This window comes from Notamacropus eugenii, chromosome 1 (assembly GCF_028372415.1).
Source record: "Notamacropus eugenii isolate mMacEug1 chromosome 1, mMacEug1.pri_v2, whole genome shotgun sequence".
Lineage (NCBI taxonomy): Eukaryota > Metazoa > Chordata > Mammalia > Diprotodontia > Macropodidae > Notamacropus > Notamacropus eugenii.
The window spans coordinates 307,462,384-307,474,423 of record NC_092872.1 but is presented as its reverse complement, the minus strand read 5'-3'; the positions used below and the strand labels follow the sequence as shown (position 1 = coordinate 307,474,423).

The following is a 12,040-nucleotide window of genomic DNA, read 5'->3' as shown; positions in this document are numbered from 1 at the left end:
ACTGTAATCAGCTGGAAAACACTGTTTGAAGAAAATGAAACAGATTCTTAAAATATCCAAACCTCAATATTGTGTATGTGAGCATGTATTTTTAAAAAAAATTTTTTGGAATGTAAAATCAAGGAGAAAGTTCCTTACTCTCCAGTAAAAACCCTTGCTTTATATATTGAAAGAGCAGATGAGTTATTGTATTTCAGCATATCTCCATATGTGATATTTCTGTCCTACTCTACCATTAATCTTGCATTGGGGCCTTAGTGCCATGGAGATGGTGGCATCAGTTTCAGCTGCTGAATGAAAACAAGTATAAGACTTGTTGCTTTTAGGGTACATACTTTTTAATTAATTTGAGAGAGGGAAGAACCTCTCAGTTGAAGGCATGAAAATTGATGTTAGGTGGTGATGAACTTCATTTCCTAAACATCAGGGGAATTCAATTTGGTTGTCTGTGAAGGCTATGAATTTTGTTTTGAGTTCAGCTGTGTTTACTGCATGATTTCATCATAGTTTGTTATATTCAGCTTTAATAATGTAAGATGGCTTCATTCAAAAAGAAGCCACATCTTTGAAATAATCTTAATCATGCCCTTTTATGTGTTCTTTGCAAAGTAATTGAACCTGTCACCATTTGCATTGTGGGACCTTTTATCAGAGATAACATATTAAAAGTCATCCTTAGATAATTGCAACAATTTTGTTTCACTTCTTGGTAAAGTAATGATATAGTTGCTTAGAGTGAAAAAAATGGAAAAATCTGGATGTCGTTCATAGTTTTAAATATTTGGGAAAAATGTATTAAGATTTCCTGGTTTTAATTTATAAATGTGATTTGGTGGTTTTAACATTATTTTAGGAAGTAAGACTCCATAAGAAGCATCTTAGAATCTAGAAATGCTATGCCTAGAGAAAAACAGCATAGCAGAGTAATTGATCAAACTTCTAATATTGTTTATTTCTTTCATGCTTTCCTTGTAGTATGCTACCAATTTATTTTTAATTTTATAGGCATCATTTAGGTGATTTTTAATGTTTAACCTGTGCTTAGCATCTTTTTGCATTTGCTTTGGGATTCTATTTATAATACTACTTTCTCTTCAGTAGGGATATGTCCTCAGCACCAACCACTCCTCCATCAGTGGATAAAGTAGACGGATTTTCTCGGAAGTCCGTCAGGAAAGCCAGACAGAAGAGGTCGCAAAGCTCCTCACAGTTCAGGTCTCAGGGCAAGCCTATTGAGTTAACACCTCTGCCTCTGCTGAAAGGTAAGATGTTTATATCCATGTATATAATTTTCCCCATCTGAATGCATCACTTCTTAAAAAGTCTTGAATGAAAAGTAATAGGATTATCAAATTAAACCAGTATGACAGACTTGGGAATAGTTAGGTATACTATTGAAGTAAGCCTGTAGTTAGCTACTCACATGACTAGTCATCTATTTCTCTCCTCTCCACTCTTTTAAGAAGTATTTTTTGTTTTTTTATACAAATCACTAGTGACCATTGGAAGGATAGCTGATACTCTAGGGAGAATGTGCTAGATTTGCAGGTGGAAAAATTGAGTGCAAAAAAAATATTCATTAACTATTCCAAACTGTCTAGGCCTCCCTTTTTCATAATGTGAAAGCTTTGAACTATGGGCATTATGATTGATTTATTGTATGTATGCCAGTGACTAGCATTTTTGCAGTCTTGGCTACAGGAAATAGATAATCCTATAGGAGTTGATGCTATATGAAGAGGGTATGGGAAAGGATAACTTTTTAAAGTAAAAAAGTTTTAGTCACCCTGATGAATTACAAGTATTTTAAGTTCATGGTATTACATTATTAAAGATAGATATAATCACAGTTCTCCTTCCACTTTCCCTGCCTTGGCCTTGCCATGTCTTTCTTAGAAAGAAGTCATTGGGATATTGTATGAAGGAATTTTTGAGTATTGTACTAATTTTTAAGCTCCTCACCTTTGTGCTTTGGTGTATAAATATTTTAAATTTATTTTCCCTTCCCCTCTGTTTGTTTTGTGTTTATGAGCAGTCATTGTTTTCAAATTTATCAGACTCCAGCTCCCACTATATTGTAGTACATCAGTCTAGCTTCTAAGAAATTTATCAGTCAACTGAACTTTCATGAATAAAAGGATGAAGAATATGGACAATACTACACATGCAAGTGGTTTTAAAGAAACTCAGCAACTTGCCTTGCTAATTTGTTACTCCACATTTAGTTCTGTATTTTTTTTGTCTGTTTTGTTTTTTGTACATCTTTGTATACTAGAAGCTAGTATAGAAAAATTGGGCTTTTGATAGCAAAAAGCCTCAAACATGATATAAAACATCTTAGGCTTTTAATTTTTTTAAAAAGAGAGTAAAATGGTGGGGATTAAATTAAAATTCCAAAGTGTGTAACTGATGATTTTAAAAAATCTGATTTGGAAGTCCCACATGACTACTAGAGGGCCAGTGACCCTCTATCTCCTTCACGGCATCCTAGAACTCAAAAGACCTGGGTTCAAATCTTGTATCTGATACATACTAGCTGTGTTACCCTGGGGAAAGTCATGACTTCTCAGGGCATCAGACAACTCTAAGACTAAAGTTACATATTAGTGGCTCTGCTGCATCATTGACAGGAGTTTCTATACTTGGGATTTCCCTCCCCTGATGAAATCACAGGTCTGAACCAAAAAAGGTCACCACTGATTGCTGGAAAGAATATTCTCTCCTACTTAATAAGGAGACTGTTAATATATCTGAGAGTTCATAGAAACGCTGTAGTTAAACAATTTGGGTTAAAAATATTTCTCAATAGGAATGAAATTCAGTTGGTTAGAGAAGTGAAGAATAACCTATTTGGAGATAAAACTAATCATAGCGACTGAACTGACAAAGGTTGGGAAGAATCCTGGCTTCTGTAGTAATTTATTTAATCTGAAGCAGACATGTAAGATGTTCCCATTACCTTCAAGTCTGACAAAGGACAATGTAAAGGCTGACAAGCCTAAAATTAAGCATAACCCTGAAGACCTTATTTAGCTTTTGAGGATTAGAAAGAATTTTGATCCTCATTAGACCAGAAAAATGAATAGAGGTACATGGTGACAATACTGAAATTTGAATGGAGAAATAGTTTTTAGGGGCTGGTTGAATATTGAAGAGGTGCTTGTGAGAAGAGTCATGGGTATATTATGTTGTTCTCCCCTGCTCAGTTCTTAAGAATAGTCTGATTATGTTGAAAACCATTCAAAAACTCTTTTCTTCAAGAACAGAATTTTTTTTTGGGAGGGGGGCCAAACTTAAAACATTTTGCCAGCTTAGAAGAATTAAATAGGAAGGACAGTTTGACAACACAGTATTATATGTATGCCACAAAGCTCAATTTCAGACCAACTTATTGAGAGTAATTCTGTTTAATAAGAGTTCTTTGGGGAGGTGAGACACTCCTGGAAGCTTCATGTTTCTTCTGAGATAAATTGGTTGTAGCTTATTGCTTGATCATCAATTTTTAGTAATAACTTAGGATATAATGAAGATTAAGGAATAATTTCTATGTGGTAAATTGTTGCTGGTCAGTCAGTAGGCATTTATTTATCCCCTATTATATGCCAGGCATCGTGCTAAGCAGTAGGGATACAGAAAGAGGCAAAAGACAGTCCTTATCTTGAAGGTACTAACAAGCCAACACATATGTATAAATAAGTTATATATAGGGAAAAATAAAAACCAATTAAAAGACAGAAGATATTAGAACTAAGAGAGATTGGGCTATGCTTCTTATAGAGGATGGGATTTTAGTTGAGAAATGAAGGAAGTCAGGGAAACTTATAGGCAGAGATGTAGAGGGAGAGCTATTCTAGGTATGGGGGACCATCAGAGAAAATGTCTGGGGTCAAGAGATGGAGTGTCTTGTTGAAGGAGTAGTGATGAAGCCAATGATGTTGGATCAAAGAATATGTGGTGGGGGAATAAAGTGAAAGAAGACTGGAAAAGTAATGATGGTGGGTGGGGCTAAGTTATGAAGGGCTTTGAACACCAAGCAGAGGATTTTGTATTTGATCCTGGAGGGTAGTAAGGAACCACTAGAATTTGTTGATTGGGCTGGTGACATGATTGGACCTGTGCTTTAGGAAAATCACGTTGGCAGCCAAAGGAGGATGGATTGCAGATGGGGAGAGACTTGAGACAGACAGACCCATCAGCACGCTATTGTAGTATTCCAAGTGTGAGGTGATACGGGTCTGTACCAAGGTGGTGACTCTATCAGAGGAGAGAAAGGGGCATATTCAAGAGATGTTGTAAAGGTGAAATCAACAAGTGTTGGCAATAGATTGAATATTGGGGGGGAGGGGTGAGAGATAGTGAAGAATTGAGGATGATACTTAGTTGCAAGCCTGAGGTACTGGGAGAATGGTGTTGTCCTCTACAGTAATAGGTAAGTTAGGAGGGGGTAGATTTTAGAGGGAAGGAGAATGAATTCAGTTTTGGATATGTTGAGTTTAACAGGTCTGTTGGGCCTATCGATCTACTGGTTTACTGGAGACATCTGAGAGGCAATTGGATATGTGAGATTGGAGGTCAGCAGAGGGGTTATGTCAGGAAATGTAGATTTTTATCAGCATAGAGATGATAAATAAATCTGTGGGAGCTGATGAGATCACCAAGTGAAGTAGTATAAATGAAGAGGAGAAGAGGACTCAGGTATGACTTGGATGAGGATCCATCAAAGGAGACTGAGAAAGAGAGTGGTCGTATAGGTAGGAGAACCAGATGAGAATGATATTTCTGAAAACCTATATAAGGGAAATTGTAGAGGAAATCAATGTCAACTGCCAGAATTCTTAACCTGGGGTTCACGGATTAGATTTGGGGGGGATTTGTGAACTTGGATAGGGGAAAAAAGTTACATCCAACTAAAATTTTGCATTTCTTTCAATTATTTAAAAACATTTTCTGAGTCTATAGGTTTCACCAGACTGCCAAAGGGGTCTGTGGCATAAAAAAAGATTTAAGAACCCTTGGCCTATAGGAAATCACAACTAAATAAACTTTTGTGTATTCTGAATGATAGCCATTGATTTAATGTTTCTATGCTGTTATTTTGAACAAAATAGAATATTTAGTCACAATTTTATTAAGGATCCTGTACAAATTATGGGTAGCTAGATAACACAGTGGAAAGATAGATCATCAAGCCTGGAGTCAGGAAGACCTCCGTTCAAATCTAGCTTCATACACTTAAAGGCTGCATGACCCTGGGCAAGTCACTTAACCTTGTTTGCCTCTGTTTCCTTATCTGTCAAATGAGCTGGAGAAGAAAATGGCAAACCGCTCCAGTATGTTTGCCAGGAAAACCCCGAAAGGGGTCATAGAGAGTAAGACGTGACTGAAAATGGCTAAACAGCAAACAGATTATGACTGAATATGATGAGCATCCCTTACGGAATGGACAAAATGAAAGTTCTTATGGCTTTTTATTAAACCTGTTATTTCAGGGGCCTTGAAAACAGGGAAAATAGTATAGATTTAATGTTTGAGAACTTTGTTTTCCGTTCACTAACACTGTTCACTAAAAAATGGGTAAACTTGGCAAACTTTGCTTAGTAACTTTTTAGCTTTTAAAAACACAAAAATCGGGAAACTCAGAATAATGTTTCCTAAGACAGGATACTCTAAGCTAAGGTCTCTTCTAGCTCTAAATCTGTGATTTTATGATTTCCCGTCCTTTTTGGATGTGCATTGCCAAGAGTTTTCCTTATGTCATATCATAACACTAGACTGTGACAGGCTTTTAAATAAATAATACTTCATTAGTACTTGGCATTTTATCTGTCTCTTCCATCTCAGAATCTTAAACTAAAAGGAAGGGAACTAAACAGCTTGGTTTATCTCTTCAGCTAACATCATATGGCTTTAAAATTTGTATTGATGGCGATATTTTATTTAGAAAGCAATGTGAAATTTTCTATTACTACAGGTGTGTAGGAGAATAAATTTAGAACTGGAAGGGACCTTTGAGGCTGTTTGCTGTGACCCACTCATTTCACAGATGAGGACACTAGATCTCAAAGAGGTTAAGTGACTTACTGAAGGTTTTAGGGGTTGTGTACATCAAAGAGATTGAATTTGAACCTATACCTTCTAACTCCAGAGCCAGTGTTTTTTCCGTAAGAAGCTTTTTGTCAAGGCATCAGAAGAAGGATATAGGAAGTTTATTATTATTTTTAATCAAGGACTATTGTGTATCAAGTCAGTTGTCAGTGTGAGTAATTATGTTTTGCTCTTTTTTTTTTTTTGGGAAATGCATGGTAACCTATGTAGAGAGTCTTTGTACAGTTTGATCAATCAGTAATGAACCAATAAACATTTATTAAGTACCTGCCATGTGTCAGGTACTGTGCTGCAAGCACTGTTATTTGTGCATATGTTTTTATAGTTTTCTGTACATTCAAGAGCATGTTCTTAGAAATGTATGACGTACCTTATTACACCTCCAGATTGGTGCAATAGTGTGTTTATTTTAATGTATAGAGGTTCACACATTTGAACTCTCTAATAAAAATTTAAATTAAATTATATTAAATCTCACTTCAGATTTTGCATGCCTTTGGGGAACGGTACCTCATGGTAACCTCATCAACAGCAGACTTTAGAAATAGTAAGCGCTAGGTCCCAATGATGGTAGATTCTCTTATCGTGGTAACCAGTAATCAGTTCCTTATTTGTATAAAAAATATTTCTATCTACAGCTCTATTAGGATTTACTACTAAGTTGAAGGAAAGGTAGATCAGACCACTTAGAGGAAAGATTTGAGAGTGTAATTTTCCTAATGTGTTAAAAGTTGTGTTATAGTAGTAGGTGTTGGTCCTGGTAAAAAAATTCACTGGTAAGCTTTCTAACTTTGTTGTATTAGGCTTGTTGATTTTCAGGTGTTTGATTTGATGGTTTAATCCTTATTTTCTTTGAGCCTTGGTGCAATTACACTGTGTATATGCATAATGATAATTTGTTCAGCTGTTCATATGTGTATTAAGCACCTACTCTACTGTTCAAGGTACCGTTACTATTGCCCTCATCACTTAACCATCTATTAATTTACTAAACTGGTTCAGTGATGTCACTGGCATGGCCACTTTTCCACAGATGTAAATGCAATCCTTCCCTACTTCCTTGTCTTGAGTGATTCCCATTTGTATCTTTCCACCAGTTCGTTATAGAAGGTCTACTTAAGGTGCTGGAGATCTTCCTCTAGTTCTTTTAATATTTTGTGGATACTAGTGCAGCACTTTGGCTGTAGGCTATCCTGATACAGAGACTCTCACTACACAACTGATTCATTCTCATTTCTGGTCATATATTTCTGGCATGTTATCTTTTATGTAGCTATTTGTGTACAAGTCATCACTAAAAACTTTTATTCAGATACTTATACCACTTTAAGATGTATTTGTTTTAATGCTTAGAGAGCCATTCTGGGTAGGCTGCAGGTATGAAAAGTAATTGAAAGAAGTCTTTTCACTCCATAATATTTTTGTATTTAACATTTTTCCTTCCACTTAGGAATATCGGGATTCTAAGCTTAGAATGACTGCGTGGTAGATTTGAGGTTAATAACCCAAATCTAAATTGTTTGACAACCAAATATACATATTGACTTTTGAAAAATGTTTTATTGATTCTTTTCATTTTAAAAATATTCCATCAGTGTTACTTCCTGCAGATATACTGGGATCCCACCACCTCCTCTTCCTCATACAGATTAGTGTAGTCAAGCAAAACAAATCAACATAGCGTCTAAGTCTGAAAACGTCTATCCCATTCTGCACCTCTAAACCACTTACTTCTCTGTTTACTTCTCTCTACATCAGTTGACATGTCTTTCCATGTTTCTTTGAATTCTTCATATTTTAATTTCTTACAGTAATGTTCCATCACACTTATGTACTACAATTTGTTTAACCATTTCCCAGCTGAGGGGCACTTGGTTTCTAGTTCTTTTCTCCCACAAAAGTACCACAATTAATATTTTGATATATATGAGACCTTCTTTTGTTTTTGACCTTCAGTGGAATTGCTTGGTCAAAGGCTATGGACATGTGCTCATTTTTTTAAAGCATAATTCACAGTCTAACGTATTAGTGTGTGTTATTTTCCCATAGACCCTCCATCATTTATCTTTTGTCAGCTTTGCCAATTCTTTGAGTGTGAGGCCATGAAGGCTGGAAAATCCTGTGGTATAGATAGAATCAATCAACAAGCAAGCATTCATTAAGCGCCTGCTATGTGTCAGGCATTGTGCTAAACTCGGGGATACAAATACAATGAATGAAAAAGTTTCTGCTCTCAAGGAGCTTGTATTCTGATGGGAGTGACACCAAGTACATATATGAGTATATAAAGAAAAGAAATACAAGGTATTAGATAGACGCTAGCAGTGATGGGGGCAGGGTGTCAATAGACTATTAAGAGTAGAACTGGCTGAAAAAACAACAGACTGGAAATTGTATCTATTTTAGGAAATCCAGTCAAAACAGTAGTGGGGCAAAGTGGGAAGGTAGGTAACTTCCAAAAAGTCGGATGCATAGAGGTCTCTTTATAATAGTGAAGGAGGTACCAAGACCTGCAGCTGCAGAGGACTGAGGGGAAGGAATAGCTTTTGGACCCAAATAGGGAAGTCTTTTCTTATTGGAAGTCCAAGGAGGCAGGGGAATATTCTCTAGCTCATGGCCAAAGATGAGTTATTAGATACCAGTGTGTCTTTTCAGGTTTCTCTAATATTATTATCCCCTCCCTCTCTTTGTCAGATTCCTACCCATTCTTTTTTTCTTTTAAAGTAATTTTTTTCCCTGAATTTAATGAACACTAAAAAGGGAGAAGGTAAAAAAGAGGATTATATGAAATCCTTTTTTTTATAATTTGCTTTTTTAAAAAGTATGTAATCGTTTAGTAATCCTGCTTGTCTGATTCTTTCTAACTCCTTCCTTTCTCTTCCTGCATTTTTAAAGATGTTTCAATGACCCTCTTCTGTTTCTTTTCTTTTTGGGGAGGGAAGGGAGGGACATTATTGCTAGTTTGTCATCCCTGAAAATAAAAAAGGGAAAAACCTAAGCCTTATAGCAAATAGCAGAGTCAAGCAAAACAAACCTGCACCTTTACCAGAGTCTGAAAATGTATGTCTAATTCTGCACTATATTCCATCACTACTATACCAGGGTTAGAGCCATCACCAGTGTCGGAGACTCAGGAGGAGAGAGTGAGGCTGACTTTGTGCAACTCAGCCTCATTTAAATCCAATTCACACAGGAGTTGACACAACATCACTATGTCATTGGTCCTCTTGCAAAATGAAGGACACACCACAACAAAACCAGAGGTAGCATGGGTCCTTGTTATTCCCTTGAATAGTGGTTCTGCCCATTTTGAAAAAGTCCAGTTCAAGTACCAACTCCATGAAACCTTCTCTGATTTAACCCCCAGCTTTCCTTATAGAAATCTTCCTTTTTGAACCTCATGCAGGATTGAACTTTTCTTATGTATGTGTGTATGCATTATAATTCTCTGCTTGTCTCATCCTCATAACACTGAGTTCCTTGAAGGCAGGCACCATGTAATATCTAACCATTTTATTTGTAGGGTTCTGCACACTGTGGTCATTTAATATTTAATGCTTATTTAAAGGAATAAATGCAGGTAACTAAGTTGGGTGGGAAATGGGGCCAGGGATCCTGGTGGGCAGAATCTTTGCCTAAAGTTTTAGAGAACTGGAATGGTTGCCCTGGGAAATCATATCTGTGCATCCAGACTAGAGCTGAGTTAATCCAAAGGCCAGATTCTTTAAGAAATTTGGGCAGGACACAGCTAAGGAGAGTTAGTTGCTTGTCTAGTATTTGATGCTGAGGATGAGGATTGCCCAAGATAGGAACCTTGATAAAAACAAGATAGGAAACTTGATTAAAGTCCCCATCATATTTCCTGGTAGTGTTTCTCTTCAAATCACCTTAGTACTGTTATTGTTGTGGAATTAGGGTAAAGGGTGGGGTTGCAGGAAGTTGTGGGTTTAGGGAATCTCCTAAAGTACTGGAGGTGGTGCCTTTGGAAAAACTTCAAAGGGGTGGTAACAATGTGTGAAGACCTGTCCTTGCTGATAGGAAAAAAAAAGTAATGAGGCTATGAACAGCTGATGGTGGTGGTGGACCTTTATCAGCTCCTGGTCTCCCTTGTGGGATTTTTTTGGTCCCCCTTGTGGAATTTCATTAATGGAGGAACTCTTGTCTGGGCCAATATAGATCGTACCTCTTTTTTATTGTAATTAGGAGTCTTGGCTGGGGGTACGAAGTTAAATGACCTGCTTGTGACCACCAGACTAGTGTCTTTCTGAAGCTGAACTTGAACCTCTTACTGGCACCAAGACTGACCCTCTATCAACATGATCACACCATCTCTCTGCTGCTCTGTTTGTCATTGTTTAATTATGACTTATACAGTTCCATACAAAACACAACTTGTTAATTTGATGAATGGTGATACCCAAACTAAATTATTTACACATAAGGACCTTTGACAGTGGGTAGAATTGGAAATAATTTTAACCAGTAGGGTTGTTCTTCTTCCTGATACAGCTTTAGGTTCAGAAAATGTTTCAAGACATATATTGTAGGCTATTTAAGAACATATTAGTCCTCTGAAAATGGACATGATGAATGTGGCAGCAAGCTGGGGTTGTAGCATAACTTATTACTGTAGAGTGTTTATTGTAATTTGGGAGTATGTTAGAGGTAATTTTTGGATGTTTATTTACTAAGCCTAGTCAGAAACCTGTAACAACCGAAATCTACAGACACTAGGAACTCTTTTTTTTTTTTTTAGTTTGATAACACTCTTTGAGTTAATCAGAGAGTTAACCCTAACCCTAAATACGCTCTTTCCATAATCTCTCCCTTTTTATTTAATTGAAAACACAAGAGAGTAGATCATGTTTTATTTTGTTTTGTTTTTAGTCTTTCTGACAATATTTTAAGAGCATTTTTCAATTCAAAATTGCTTTTTTGGCATCATAATTCCTTTTATTCACCAGAGGGGTAAATTTTCTCATTCATCTTTGACACAGTTTTGGTAACAACTGCTTTGGTGCGGCAGGGAAGCCACATTGTGTTGCGTTTGTGCCAAAATTTTCATGAATCTGTTCTATAATCCAAAATATATTTTGTATTTGGAATAGCATCCAAAAGAATTAAATTCCCCTTTGAAGTTTTTTATGTTTATTACCTCTCTTGTCATATTTGCAGTGTAGTTTTATTCTATTTTTGCTTGGTTTTTAGAGGGTTTTTGAGCAGTCTTAGAATACTAGTAATTTAAAATGGACCGCTTCTTATATTTTTTAGCAAAGAATAGAAACTGAAGAAAATTCCTCTAAAATATTTTCGAAAAACCATTAGTAGTAGTTATAAACTTCTTTTGGTCCCTAATCCTCCCAAAAAACTAGCTCTCAAATATATTTTATATAATTATCTTATTTCAACTTTCACATCTTTACATGAGGGAAGGAGATGTTATTTCCAGCTGATGCCTTGCCATTCGATGTCAAGGGTACCTTGGTTTTATGGTCGTTGTCCTTTAACTAAGCATAGGGTTTTAGAAAAGTTACTAAGCACGAGAACAGCAAATTACTTTTTGCACTAGAATATGTTAGCTGCCAGGTGACTCTGGAGCCTTTGAAACCAGTGTCGTGTTTTCTTAGGAAGTAATTATAAGATTTTGGTAAAATTGAATTCCAAAGTGTGACTATTTTATGTGTGTGGAAAAATGAAAGCAATCTTTAAGATATTTTTCGTTCATTTTGAAATGTGAATATTTATTGTTTTATGTGTAGCAGAAACGTTCCAATAGAGTCATTACGCAGTCCATATGTAATTACAGGTAGCAGTGCTTCTCATTTATTTATTGATTAAAACAGGGTAGCTGCCAGCATCTGTGCCTTATCTCATCTGTTAAAAAGCACTTAGAATGCCCTTCCTCTCTATCTAAAAGACTGAATGTTAAGTTATT

General features: G+C 36.2%; 1 protein-coding gene across 2 annotated transcripts in view; it reads left to right on the top strand.

The window, feature by feature from the left end:
• The window catches only part of PPP2R5E (protein phosphatase 2 regulatory subunit B'epsilon), a 159,682-nt gene that overhangs the window by 1,388 nt on the left and 146,254 nt on the right, over window positions 1-12,040 (top strand). Inside the window, exon 2 of one of the 2 annotated variants that reach the window (XM_072629421.1) lies at window positions 1,099-1,262. In XM_072629421.1, the coding sequence (XP_072485522.1) occupies window positions 1,106-1,262 (157 nt within the window). In that variant the 5' untranslated portion in view covers window positions 1,099-1,105. The remainder of the gene's footprint in view (window positions 1-1,098; window positions 1,263-12,040) is intronic. The other variant, XM_072629415.1, reaches the window with a different exon arrangement.